The sequence below is a fragment of the Dama dama genome, chromosome 10 (assembly GCF_033118175.1).
Source record: "Dama dama isolate Ldn47 chromosome 10, ASM3311817v1, whole genome shotgun sequence".
In the NCBI taxonomy this organism is placed as follows: domain Eukaryota; kingdom Metazoa; phylum Chordata; class Mammalia; order Artiodactyla; family Cervidae; genus Dama; species Dama dama.
This window is the reverse complement of record NC_083690.1, coordinates 34811261-34826015: the sequence shown is the minus strand read 5'-3', so window position 1 is coordinate 34826015 and position 14755 is coordinate 34811261. Positions and strand designations below refer to the sequence as shown.

The window sequence follows — 14755 nt, the reverse complement described above, 5'->3', positions numbered from 1 at the left end:
CAGCTGGTAAACAATCCACCTGCAATGTGGGAGACCTGGGTTTGATCCCTGGCTTGGGAAGATCCCCTGGAGAAGGGAAAGGCTACCCACTCCAATATGTTGGCCTGGAGCATTCCATGAACTGTATAGTCCATGCGGTTGCAAAGAGTTGGACACAACCAAGTGACTTTCACTTTCATATACACATATGCATTTCACTTATGTTGGATCGTCCTTCCTTGCAACAATATGGAAACGAAAATGAAATCTTGGCATTTACAAAGATCAGCTTACTTGGCAGTGAATTGCTTTTTAAATTTTAGTTGTGGCTTTCATCTTTGTTTATATTCATTCAGTTTCCTCGATAATTGTCTTTCAGAGTGGAGTGCCTGTCCACTGGGCCTCCAGGCAAACAGTGAGCACACAGCGGACAGTTGTCTCTTTGGTCTCTGCTCTTAGGAATAGTGCTTGGAGCGGCTGTGGAGTGTGGCAGAACCCTAACCCACCTCACCCGCCACCCCATCCTTATCCTGAGAGGAGGCTACGAGCACTTCTCGGCCAGGTACCACTTCTTCCGGACACAGAAGATCATCTGGATGCCTCAGGTAAGCTGGGCACTGAGCACAGGCAGGCCCGGGTGGGAGCGTGGCCTTTCCCTGGGGACCAGAGGGGAAGGGGGCAGGGCTGGAGAAAGAGGAGGGGACAGATGATGTGGAAATGATGGAAGAGATGTTGACGATGACTTGGGAATGAACTCGGGCAGCCAGGAGGTCCAGTCCAGTCCAGTGTGATGAATTTATAAGTGCCAGATGGAGGCAGAAGCCAGCGTGGTGTTTCATCGATGAGGCCAGTTGAGAGAGCAGGGATCCGCGGCGGGGGGTTCTGGGTGATGGGTTGTGGTCAAAGCCACACAGGCAGGGCCATCCTTAGCCGTCTGGCCTCACAGACCCTGGCTGGGTCCAGAGGATACAACGAAAGGGTGAGGTAGCAGCCCCTGCCTACAAGGAGTCCTTTGTCTGATGGGGGAGGCAAGGGTTATAACAAGGTGTGGCCAAGGTGTTACACAAGGTGTCCGGAGCCAAACCAGAGGGTGAGTAAGGTGAGCACTGGGGGGCAGTCACAGGCAGACAGGGGCCGTCCTGGGGGGAATTTTACAGCATCTGGTTTCTTGAAGAGTCAGGAATGAAATGGAATGTGAACCTGCAGGGGTTTCATTCTTTCCAGCAATTACTTCAGCTGTGCTCTCACTCTTGCCGTGGGCAACATCATGGGCCGATTCCATACTTTCAGACCACTCTCGGTTATGAAAAATTTCAGTTTCATCATATTATAAAACAACTGGAGAAATGTGCTATGAACTGGAATTTGGTGATAGTAAGGAATTCCACCTGATGCGAAGAGCTGACTCATTGGAAAAGACCCTGGTGCTGGGAAAGATTGAGGGCAAGAGGAGAAGGGGACGACAGAGGGTGAGAGGGTTAGATGGCATCACCGACTCGGTGGACATGAGTCTGAGCAAGCTCCGGGAATTGGTGATGGACAGGGAAGCCTGGTGTGCTGCAGTCCATGGGGTCACAAAGAGTCAGACAGGACTGAGCGACTGAACAACAACAAGGAATTATTGTTACATTTTTTTTTAGGTTGTGATGACATTATTATGGTTATGTTTCTGAAAACATGAGTCTTTATCTTTTAGAGATACATAATGAGATATTTATAATTAAATAACATGATGTCTAGAATTTCCTTCAAAATAATCTGGGGAGGGTCGGGAAGTTGGAGGCATGTATGAAACGAAATGGGCCATTAGTTGATAATGAATGTTTGCTGAAGGGTGATAGATCCAGGAGTATTTTACATTACTTTCTCTACTTTTGTGTATTTTTGAAATAATTTTTTAAAAGGGAATAAAACAGACCAGTACAAGCTAGGCTAGTTTAACGTTCTAGTCTCAACTCAGGTCTTCTTTCCTCTCCCTTCGCGGAGCTGGGCAGCCTTCCACTGTCTGGGGGTGGGGACTGGGAGTGGGGAGGAGTGTAGGGTAGCTTCAGGGATACCTGCTTACTTCTCCTCTTCTGGTCCTGGTCCCTTTGGTGCTGGGGGTCCGTGTGGGTCCTGTCTTGTGTGACTGGCTGCTTATCAGTGGTGGGGATGTGCCCTCTTCTCACTCTGCCCCGCCTGGTTCTGTGTGCCACAGATGACGGCCTTTGAAGCTGGTTTCCTTTCCATCTGTTACCAGGGATCCTTCAGAGAGAGCCAGCCGAGAATTCCTGACAGGCATACCCCCCAGATCCCTTCCCTTGGGAGCTCACGACCTCCCACCCCATCCACATTCCTTCACCCGAAGTCCAGAATGAGCCCCCCGGAGGGTGTGACGGTGGGGATGAGGCTGCTCCTGGCCTTGCTGGCGCGGCTGCTCCCACCAGCCCGTGTGAAAAGGCAGGGACCCACACCTGGGGTCATACCTGTCCCCAAACTCAGGGTGTACGTGTGACGCTCTCCAGGGGGCTTCCTCACCTTCTTCTGCTGAGCTGTGATTCTTAGCTCAGCAGCTGTACAGCGGTCTTCCCGGGTCCCTCCAGGCACCCCTCTTTGCTCCCAGAGGAGTGTCCTTACTGGCTTTGCAGTGACGGGAGGGGGTCTTTCTTGTCTGCAAACATCACATGCTCATAACTCACCTTCTTTCTTTTTCTTTTTTAAAAAATATTTATTCATTTTTGGCTGCACTGGGTCTTCGTTGCTGTGCATGGGCTCTCCCTAGTCGCGGAGAGCAGGGGCTACTCTTGTCGAGGTGCTCGGGCTTCTCGTTGCAGCGGCTTCTCTTTTTGCGGAGCACGGGCTCTAGGTGTGCAGGCTTCAGGAGTTGCAGTGCATGGGCTTAGTTACCCTGTGGCATGTGGGATCTTCCCAGACCAGGGATCGAACCCTTGTCCTCTGCAATGGCAGGCAGATTCTTAACCACTGGATCACCAGGGAAGCCCCTTTATTTTTCTTTTAAAGTTTTAGGAAGGTGGAATTGGCATAGGTTAAACAGCACATATTTAGGATGTACAATTTGGTCACTTTTGACATGTATACGCCTGAGACTGGTCCTTGCCCCAGTTTTAAAGTAGTTTGGGAAGAGGGATAGGGCGGTGGCTGGTGGTATCTAGCAGGGCCTGGACAGGTGAATTCTATGCTGCTTGTTTGAGGCCCTTGTAGGATGTACATTCCTAGATTGGCTTCTCCCTACTTTGGGACCTTTGTTACTAATTCAGGAGCAAGAGTGAAAGCCCCACTCTGTTCCTGTTACGTGTTCTGACACGTGAAGCAGCAGTGTCTCTGCTGCTCCCCAAGGAACTCAGGGGGATGGAGGCACAGAGTTTGGACTCTGAGATGGCTCCTCTACTTTAGACTGAGTGACTTCTAATTTCCTGTTTTGTATGTTGTTATTGTTTAGTCGCTAAGTCATGTCTGACTATTTGTGACCCCATGGACTGTAACCATAATTGGGCAGTGGGCTCAATTTGGACATGTTAGTTTGTGATACCGGTTTCTTTTACATTTGTCAACATGGTTGTCAAAACTGTGTCCTCTAGAATTAACCGGCAGTAGCTGTTTAGAGAAGAGTATGTCACACCCGCTCCCCTATGGCCCTTAAAACCACTGGGAAAGGAAGCTGGTTTGAAAGCATCAGGAAGAGCCTTGACAGATGTGTGGTGAGATTGAGTGAGATTTTCCACATGAAACCAGGAGGAGTTCACTTGGCTGCAGCAAGCTGGGCATCCTGAGGGAGTGGTCACCCTGAACCCTGGGGAGCGCTCTGGGTCACATTTGTGGGTAGTGGGCCTGCCTGCCTGCACATGGAAGGGCCGAATGTCTCACAAACTTGAAGGTTGACTTGGAGTGGTGTCTGCTAGTTGATAAAAAAGCTTTTGAGGTTGACAGTTTGGGAGGAATGTGGGCTGGTGGTGGGTTCACTGGGAGGGGAGGTGTGCTGAAACCAGAAGGCGCTGGAAGGCTCAGGTGGACTGCACACTAGCTTGAGGTACTTAAGGTGTTGTTTCTGGGTCAAACTTGGAGCCAGAGGTGGTTTAGAACTGGTTTGACCTTGGAAAGTATATTGGTTAGCATTTCCTATGGAAAACTGATGAAAAAAAGGGGGTTTCTAAACAGTTTGAACATTCTTTGGCGTTGCCCTGCTTTGGGATTGGAATGAAAACTGACCTTTTTTCAGTCCTGTGGCCACTGCTGAGTTTCCCAAATTTGATGCTGAAGCGGAAGCTCCTCTACTTTGGCCAATGATGCAAACAGCCAACTCATTGGAAAAGACCCTGATGCTGAGAAAGATTGAAGGCAAAAGGAGAAGAGGGAAGCCGAGGATGAGATGGCTAGATAGCATCACTGACTCAATGGACATGAGTCTGAGCAAACTCTGGGAGATGGTGAAGGACAGGGAAGCCTGGCATGCTACAGTCTATGGGGTCGCAAAGAGTCAGATACAACTCAGCAACTGAACAACCACTACCACCAGATCATATTCTATAAACATCAGTTTATACAATGTTAGTGGATTTCTTTTTCTTTTTTTCTTTTGAGGTTATGCCTAGGTTTTATTTTACTAAATATAACAAGTAAGTTTTCAGTCTATGCCAACAATAAACAAGTATCCACTGTTTTATTACAGATATCTGAACTACAAGAGGTCACCCAAGGAACCATTAGAGAAATTTTCATTAGTTCTGGAGGCATGCTTTGAGAACAATCTTAGACTGGTGTGCTTCTCTGACTGTTTTCCAACTTGTTATAAGTCTCATTAATAATTGTTTAATAATTATTTTTATTAATATTTTTATTAATAATTGTTTCTAACCACCTGATGGGTGCTATAATAATCTTTCCTTGGAAACACTCAAATTTTATAATCCACCCCCCAGCTTTATTGAGATATAATTGACATATAAGACTGTGTAAGTTTAAGGCATACAACATGATTTGATACACATATATGTTGCAGTTTCCCTGGTGGCTCAGATGGTAAAGAATCTGCCTGACATGCGGGAGACCCGGGTTTGATCTCTGGGTCAGGGAGATCTCCTGGAGAAGAGAATGACTACCCACTCCAGTATTCTTGCCTGGAGAATCCTGTAGACAAAGGAGCCTGGAGGGGCTACAGTCCATGGGGTCCCACAGAGTCGGACAGGACTGAGCAACTAACACTTTCACTTTCACTTCATATGTTGCAAGATGATTACCATAGTAAAATGAACACATCCATCACCTCACACAATTACCATTTATGTGTGTGTGAGCGATGAGAACATTTAAGATGTACTTTCTTGAAATTTTTCTTAAAATTTCAAGTATATAATACTGTGTTGTTAACTGTAGTCACCATGCGGTACATTAGATCCCCGGAACTGATTCGCCTTATGTCTGGAGGTTTATAACCTTGGCTAACGTCTCCCCATTTCCCACCCCCACAGCCCCTGGAAATACCATGGGTTTTGCTTTTTCAGAGTTCCACATGTAGGTGAGATCATGCAATGTTTTGTTTTGTTTTTACTTATTCACTCAGCACAGCACCCTCAAATTCCATTCATGTGGTCACAAATGACAAGATTTCCTTCTTTTTTATGGCTGAACAGTATTCCATTGTATATACATGCCATATTTTCTGTATCATTCATCCACTGATGGACTTCTAGGTCATTTCTGTATCTTTTGTGAATAATGCTCAAATGATCATGTGGAGTGCAGATATATCTTCAAGATGGTCATTTCATTTCCTTCAGATATATACCAAAAGTAGGATTGCTGGATCAAATGGTAGTTTTGGTTTTAATTTTTTTGACATAATTTTTTAAATTAAATTTTATTTTATATTGGGATATAGTCACTTTACAATGTGGATGTGGTGTTAGTTAAAGGGGTACAGCAAAGTGGCTCAGTTATTTGTATACATATATCCACTCTTTTTGAGATTCTTTTCCTGTATAGGTTATTATAGAATACTGAAAAGAGTTTCTTGTGCTATTCATTAGGTCCTTGTTGATTATCTATTTTATATATTGTAGTGTGTGTATGTTAATCCCAAATTCCTATTTATCCTTCCCCCTACATCTTTCTCTTTTGATAACCATAAGTTTGTTTTCAAAGTCTGTGAGTCTGTTTTTGTCTTGTAAGTAAGTTCATTTGTATCATATGATTTTTTGTGTGTATGTGTGTGTTTTTTTGTATCATATTTTTAAGATTCCACATATAAGTGATACCATATAGTGTTTGTCTTTCTCTGACTTATTTCACTTAGTTATAATAATTTCTAGGTCCATCCATTGTTGCTGCAAACAGCGTTACTTCATTCTTTTTTATGGCCGAGTAATATTCCATTGTATATATGCACCACACCTTCTTTATCCATTCCTCTGATGTTGGACGCTTAGGTTGCTTCCATGTCCTGGCTACGTAAATTGTGCTGCAGTGAACATTTGGTTAGTCTCATTCACTATCCCAGATTGCCTTTCTAAGCTTGTTTGCTGAGCCGCATTTCAAGAGACAAAACAAAAACAGCTTCTTCTCTGGGGATTATTATGACAGCAGGCTTTCTCCATCCCCTCCTCAGGAACTGGATGCCTTCCAGCCATACCCTATTGAGATAATGCCAGGCAGGATCTACCTGGGAAATTTCAAGCAAGCCTGTGACCCTAAAATTCAGAAGGATTTGAAAATCAATGCACATGTCAACATCTCCATGGAGACAGGGCCATTGTAAGTAGAAATACCATTGATTTTTTTTATATTAGTATTATTTATTTATATAAGACCTCTAGTGGCATGCACTGATAGAATTGAAAGGGCTTTTAGAAGTCAGTATACACTGGAATGGGATCTGTGTTGTTTTCATCTATTCCTAGCCTGCGCTTGACTTCCTGGCATGAGCATCGCATCCTCTGCCCCAGACTGAAACCCGACACTTGCCCCACACCCTGTACTTAAATCTCACCAAAAGTAACGCTTTTTTGGTGCTTTGACATTCTGATGCAAAGTCATCCTGGTTTACCCTGCTTTTCCTGTCTCAGGCCCTCTGAGAAGCGACCCCTCTGTTAGTCCACCTGGGCTGCTGGAACAGAATACTGCAGACCAGTGGCTTACGAACAACGGGCTTTCTCACGGTGTGGAGGCTAGGCAGTCCAAGATGGCAGATTCCATGTCTGATGAAGGCTTGCTGTTGGTTCACGGATGGACTCTTCTTGCTGTGTCCTCACCTGGTGGAAGGGGCAAAGCTCTCTAGGGGTCCCTTTTACAAGGGCACTAATCCCACTCATAAGGGTTTCTATTTCTGCCCTCATGAGCTAATTATCTCCCCAAAGCCCCACCTTCAAATACCATCACTCTGGGAATTAGGGTTCAACATATGAATTTTGGCAAGACACAAACATTGGATACAGCAACTGTTATGCCTCAGATTTTCCCTGATGCTAGGGACACACACACACACACACACACATACACACACACACACACACACACACACTCACCATTGTTCATGGAGCAGGAAAGTTCTTTACAGCCTTGCTTGTCAGCCTGTGTCTTCCCAGCTATGTCCAGTCACGATCACCAAGGCCTCCACTTCCTCTAGTTCCTAATCAAAAGCTAATAAAATTCAGCTCAGAGAGAATTTATATAACACAATAGTTCAGTGAGACATCTGGTAATAAAAATTACTCTATGAAAATCAATAAATCTAAAGAAAATCACATCAAGGCACTTAGTGAGACTGCTGAGAACGAGAGAGAGAAGTGAAAAGAAGCAGGTAAGTAAGACATGACTTTCAAAGGAACAGTAATTAGACTGACGACTGACTCAACAGAAATCAACGAAAGGGAAATATGGAATATGTCTTTGCAATCTTTCTGGTGACTCCCCACCACCTACCATTCACAGCATTTGGGCCAGATTTACTGAGGTGCATTAATGGATGGAATAAAGCAGAAGTGATGGGCTGTCACTTCTGGTATTGGGTCACAGAAAGACCGTGGCCTCTGTCTTACCTTGTCTTGCTCACTCATGCTGAAGGAAGTCAGCCACCATGCTATCAGACCTCTGGAGACAGGTCTGCATGGCAAAGGCCTGATGGTTTTCAGCCAACAGCTAGTGATGAACTGAGGCCCTCGGTCCAAGAGCCTGTGAGAAACTGAATCCTGCCAAAAGTCATGTGACTTCCCTGGTGGCCCAGTGGTTCGGACGTGGCACTTTCATTCCTAGGGCCTTGGGTTCAGTCCCCGGTGAGGGAACCATCTCGCAAGCTACACACTGCAGCCAAATAAATAAACAAAATTTAAATTTCTGATTGTTGCTAGTATGTGGAAATCCAGTTGATTTTTATACGTTAACTTTGTATCCTTCAACCTCCTCCTTCCAGATGTTTCCCCCATTGTTAGGCTTTCCCCAGCTCCCTCGACTTTGCCCGGCCCCTCCTCTTCAGTAGCACATGTAGGTCTTTATCCTAAAGCCTAGCCAATTGGATTAGCCATTTGTTTGTGTGTATACCTCTCCCATCAGGGTGAGAGCTCCTTGAAGCTCGGAGAGGCCCTATTTGATTTATCTTGTGTCCACTAGGGTCCAGCTCAAGGCCTGGCACACTATAGGCATTGAGCAAGTGTCTGAGGAAAGAATGAATGGTTGGGGATAGATGGATGAATGGATGGTGGGTGGGTGGTCGGGTGGGGAGGGAGCAAGAGAGGAAGGGGAAGGGAAGGATGGATGGACAGAATGAATGAATGCATGCATGCACGCATGCATGGTGAATTGTGCTTGTATTTGTCACAGCAAGTGCTCATGCAGAAACTAAACCAGAATATTTTTATTCTTGAATCTACTGCACCTTTCTGCATGCCACAGTGAATGACCAGTAGGCCGTGTTCTTCATAAATAACATTTACCAAGTGCTCACTGCACACCAGGCATTGTGCCAAGCTCCATCTTCTCAATGAACGGGCCACAGGCCTCATCTCCCTCTTCTCTCTCCCTTGCTCATAAAGCTCTCACCACTCTGATCCCCATGATGTTTCTCAAGCATACTAAATATCCTGGCCCTCGGAACCTTTGCCCTTGGATTCTCCTCTACCTGGAACACTCTTTCCTCAGATAACCGCCTGGCTTGTCCTGTCACCTCCTTTAAACCTCTTCCCAATATCACCTCCTCAGGAAAGCCTTCCCTGACCACCCTATCTAAAACAGGAGTCCCACCACTGTCCATCAGTCTTGTCAATTGACTCTCTGTCAGTCTTGCTTCCTCCATTTAACATAGCAGACTCATTACATATTTCCATCCTCACCATCTGCACTGTGTTCCAGGAAAGCACCAGGTTTGGTTAATAATAACAACATCCCATTTATTGAATACGGTGCCAAGCAGATTGCTAAATGCCTTACATAGATGAGTTGATTTAATCTACACAACACCCCTCTGAGGCAGGTGCTCTTTTTCTGAGAGGGTATCATTTATTTGCCCCCATCTCCCTGCTGCCAGCTCAGCATCCTCCCCTTGCAGTCCTGTTGCTGTGGATGAAGGACACCACAGCCAGGCTCCGGGCGAGTCTGCCTAATTACGTGCTTTTCTTCTGTTTAGTTTTGTAGGTGATGCCGACAGGCTTCTGCACATCCAGATAGAAGATTCCCTGGAAGCAAGCATTACACCCTTTTTACGCCTCCTCTGTCACTTCATTGGTAAGGGGCATTCTTCAGCCAGGCCCCGACCGGCCTGTGCCCGGGGAGCAGAGGGGGCCGTGGCGCCTCGTACCTATTGCTGCCGGTGACTCCCAGCTCTCAGGAGAAAAAGGGCAGGGCTAAGCACAGTGCAGAACCTCGTGAGGCAGGCAGTATCCCGTTACCACATTTTCCAGATGGAGAAACGGTGGCTTCGAGTGCCCAAGCCCCACAGCCAGTGCTCACTGGTTGTGGTTCACATCCAGGCTACACAGCCTCTGTCAGCACCCAGCTGCCTGTTGGGTACGGTCCTTCCATCCCCACGTGGGGAAGTCAGCCAGTGGCCGACCTTCCTGGGAAGGAAGCACAGATAGCTCAGAGAAAGCCTCTGTATGATGATGCTAAATGCATCATTTGCCAGGCAACGAAACAGTATCCTAGCGCTGTCACGTGACCTGCCTAGACCATGGTGTGCTGGTTCTGAACCTACTCATGGATCCACTGAGGCCAGTCGTCTTCAGGATCCTCAGGGAAAGGAGCCACGCACAGCCTTCCACCTTTCCTTCCCTCCCCAGACATTCACCTGGAGCTCAACTCCGTCATCCTGGTCTTTTCCACCTTGGGCATCAGCCGCAGCTGTGCGGCCATCCTGGCCTACCTTATGCATCGGAACGGGCAGACCCTGAAGGTATGTATTCCCTGGTCCAGGAGGTGAAGTCAGAACTGCACCTCAAAGGAATGGGTCCCCAGCACTGCCTCGGGACATTAATTGATGGTGAGGGGTTGAGAGAGAAGGGTCAAGGGCTTTACCTAACATTCCACACCCAAGGACAGGGTGCCAAGACCTGGGCTAGAGGCCTGAGGCTGGGCACCTGGGGCAGGCCAGGACCCAGGCTGGGCAAGGCTGTGGCCAGCAGCGCCATCTGCGTGACCCCCACTGCTGCCCATCTCTCTACTAGCGTTTCTTCAGGGTTCTCTAAGGGAGGTGCGTTTTGGCTACTGCAGTGTACCTGTTGGCCCTCTGTATGTCTTCTTTGGGAAAATACCTATTCAGAATCTTAGCCCTTTTAAAAATCAGATTATTTGGACTTTTTTTGTTAGGTTTTTTTTTTTTTGCTGTTGAGTTGTATGAGTTCTTTATATATTTTGAGTATTAACCCATTATCAGTTATACAATTTGCAAATATTTTATCCCACTTCTTAGGTTGCCTTTTCCTTCTCTGTTCAGCTCAGTTCAGTCACTCAGTCGTGTCCAACTCTTTGTGACCCCATGAACCGCAGCACACCAGGCCTCCCTGTCCATCACCAACTCCCAGAGATTACCCAAACTCATGTCCATCGAGTCAGTGATGCCATCCAACCATCCCATCCTGTGTCGTCCCCTTCTCCTCCTGCCCCCAATCCCTCCCAGCATCAGGGTCTTTTCCAATGAGTCAACTCTTCACATGAGGTAGCCAAAGTATTGGAGTTTCACCTTCAGCATCAGTCCTTCCAGTGAACACCCAGGACTGATATCCTTCAGGATGGACTGGTTGGATCTCCTTGCAGTCCAAGGGACTCTCAAGAGTCTTCTCCAACACCACAGTTCAAAAGCACCAATTCTTTGGCGCTCAACTTTCTTTATGGTCCAATTCTCACATCCATATATGACTACTGGAAAAACCATAACTTTGACTAGATAGACCTTTGTCAGTAAAGTAACGTCTCTGCTTTCTAATATGCCATCTAGGTTGGTCATAACTTTTCTTCCAAGGAGCAAGCATCTTTTAATTTCATTGCTGCAGTCACCATCTGCAGTGATTTTGGAGCCCCCCAAAATAAAGTCTGTCACTGTTTTCATTGTTTCCCCATCTATTTGCCATGAAGTGATGGGACCAGATGCCATGATCTTAGTTGTTTGAATGTTGAGTTTTAAGCCAGGTTTTTCACTCTCCTCTTTCACTTTCATTAAAAAGCTCTTTAGTTCCTCTTTGCTTTCTGCCATAAGGGTGGTGTCATCTGCATATCTGAGGTTGTTGATATTTCTCCCTGCAATCTTGATTCCAGCTCGTGCTTCATCCAGTCCAGCATTTCACATGATGTACTCTGCATGTAAGTTAAATAAGCAAGCGACAATATACAGGCTTCTTTGTAATCTTTTTTTTTTTTTCCTGACTGCACTGCACAGCATGCAGGATCTAAGTACCCCCACCAGGGATTGAACCTGTGCCTACCTGCAGTGAAAGTGTGGAGCCTTAACCACTGGACCACTGGGGAAGTCCAGATTGCCATTTTAATTTGTTGATGGTTTTCTTGGCTGTGCAGAAGCTTTTTGATGTAGTTCCACTTGTTTATTTTTGCTTTTGTTTCCTTTGCTTTGAGTGTCAATTCCTAAAAGTCACCACCGAATTGATGTCAAGGAGTTTACTGCCTGTGTTTTCTTCTAGGAATTTAATGGTTTCAGGTCTTCTATTCGAGCCTTTAATCCACTTTGAATTGACTTTTGTGTATGGTGTAAGATAGTAGTCCCATTTCATTCTTTTTTTTTTCCTTTGGCTGCATGGCTTGCAGGATCTTAATTCCCTGACCAGGGGTTGAACTTGGGCCCCCAGCAGTGGAAGCAAAGAGTCCTAACCACTGGACTGCAAGGGAATTCCCAACGGTTTCATTCTTTTGCATGTGGCTGTCCAGTTTTCTAGCACTACTTATTGAAGAGACCGTTCTTTCACCATTGTATATTATTAGCTTCTTTATCCTAAATTGACCATATATGTATTGGCTTATTTCTGGGGGTTCTCTTCTGAGCCACTGATATATGTGTCTATATTTTATGCCAATATCATACTGTTTTTATTACTATAGCTTTGCAATATAGTTTGAAACCAGGAAGTATGATGCCTTCAGCTTTGTTCTTCTTCCTCAAGATTGCTTTGGCTATTTGGAGTCTTGTTGTTCCATACAAATTTTAGGATTGTTTGTTCTATTTCTCTGAAAGATACCATTGGGATTTTGATAGGGTTTGTGTTCAGTTTGTAGATTGCTTTGGGTGGTATGGACATTCTAACAATATTCCTCCAATCCATGAGCATGGAATATCTTTCTGTTTACTAGCGTCTTTAATTTCTTTCGTCATTGTCATGGTTTTCAGTGTACAAGTTCATCTCCTTGTTAAATTTATTTCTAGGTATTTTACCCTTTTGACACAATTGGGATTATTTTCTTAATTCCTCTTTCTGATAGTTTTTTTATCAGTGTATAGAAACACAGCTGATTTTTGTATATTGATTTTGTATCCTGTAACTTTACTGCTTTGTTTATTCATTCTAACAGTGTCTTTGTGAAGTCTTTGGGGTTTTTATATATAGTATGTTGTATGCCAAGAGGGACAGTCTTACTTCTTCCTTTCCGGTTTGGATGTCTTTTTCTTACTCTGTCTAGGACTTGCAAAACTATGTTGAATAAACGTGGTAAGAGTAGGCATCCTTGTCTTGTTTCTGATCTTAGAGAAAAGCTTTCAGCTTTTCACCGTTGAGTATGATGTTAGCTGTCAGCTTGTCATGTATGGTCTTTATTATGTTAAGGTATGTCCCTTGATACATTTTTGAGAGGTTTTTTTTTAAAGAGGCAAATGCACACTTGTGAACATGCTTTTTATTACCATGTTCTCCAGATATGTTAACACATGGTTACTATTTGTGCAACTTTGCCCTGCGCCATCTGGCCTCTAAAAGGTTAATTTTTGGCCCATGTGGGAGATTAGGGATTCCACTTCCCCATGTCTACACTTCATATCAAAACAGCATGCATCTCTCTACTTGTGATGAGAACACCTTATTCTGCTTTCTCCCACCTTCCTCATATTTTCTCAGCATTTCCCCGTAGTAACTTCTGCCACAAAGCCTTCCACACTGCTTTGAAGCCCACTCACTCACTGTCTCCCCACTACCCAACCTTCTGGAAGCTTCTTCCTTTCTTCCACCCCCTGCTCATTTTGGTCCCTGTTGCTAAGAATTTTATTCTTTTGATGCTAGCATAAATGAAATTTTCCTAACTTCCTTTTCAGATTGTTCATTGTTAGTTAGATACACAACTGATTTTGTATCCTGCAACTTTGTTACATTCTAACAGTTGTGGGTTGTTTTTGTGGTTTTTTTTTTTTTGTATTTACTCTTTAAGGTTTTTTACATATGAAATTCTTAAGTTCATATCAGCTGCAAACAGAGCTGCAAAACTTTGTATTTTCCAATTTGGATGCCTTTTCTTTTCTTTTTTCCTAATTTCCCCAGCTAGGACTTCCAGTACAATGTTGAATAGAAGTGGTGGAAGTGGGCACCTTGCCTTGTTCCCCATAGTCTCAGAGGAAAAGCTTTCAGTCTTTGACCGCTGAGTATGATGTGACCTGTTTGATATGTGACCTTTGTTATGTTGAGATGGTTTCTTTCTGTTCTACAGTCTGCTGAGGCACCGCTTTTGCCTTTTGCCTTTTTCCTCCATCAGATGGAGACCAGCTGATGACCTTCCTTCATGAGATAACCTTTCCTGTATTTTGTGATGGGCACTTGAATGAAGGCAGCTTCAGTTTTCCTTCTTCAGAGAATTTGCCCAAGTTCTCTTCTTCTTTCCATTAATTTACCCACTTCCGATGCAAACCGTTGTTTTTATTTATTTATATCCTTTTGGGCTGTGCTGGATCTTTGTTGCTACCTGAGGGCTTTCTCTACGTGCGGAGAGTGGGGCTTACTCTCGGTTGTGGTGCATGGGTGGGCTTCTCACTGCAGGGGCTTCTTGTGTTGCTACAGAGGGGCTCTAGGGCACGCAGGCTTCAGGAGCTATGGTGCACCGGCTTTGTTGCTTTGAGGCATGTGGAATCTTCTGTGACCAGAGGTCAAACCCGTGTCCCCTGCCTTGACGGGAGGATTCTTAACCACGGGACCACCAGGGAAATCCAGAGCAAATCTTTTTGAGGCAGCACTGGGTGGCAGGCATGGGCATGGTGCTTCCTCGTCCACAGTAGGCTTCACATGTTTTCTCAGCCTTCACGGAGCCATCTGACAGAGGAGTGACTTCTGTCTCTGCATTCAGTAGCAGAGGTGCAGATGGGCTTGCCCAA

The 14755-nt window shown here is 45.2% G+C and overlaps 1 protein-coding gene across 6 annotated transcripts in view; it reads left to right on the top strand.

Annotated features, from left to right (window-relative positions):
* The window catches only part of STYXL1 (serine/threonine/tyrosine interacting like 1), a 30479-nt gene that overhangs the window by 14916 nt on the left and 808 nt on the right, over positions 1 to 14755 (top strand). For 5 of the 6 annotated variants that reach the window (XM_061153464.1, XM_061153462.1, XM_061153463.1 and 2 more), the window contains exons 5-8: positions 439 to 584; positions 6581 to 6726; positions 9590 to 9687; positions 10242 to 10354. In XM_061153464.1, coding sequence (XP_061009447.1) covers positions 439 to 584; positions 6581 to 6726; positions 9590 to 9687; positions 10242 to 10354 — 503 coding nt within the window. Of the gene's footprint in view, positions 1 to 438; positions 585 to 6580; positions 6727 to 9589; positions 9688 to 10241; positions 10355 to 11712; positions 11758 to 14755 lie in introns of those variants that run through there. The other variant, XM_061153466.1, reaches the window with a different exon arrangement.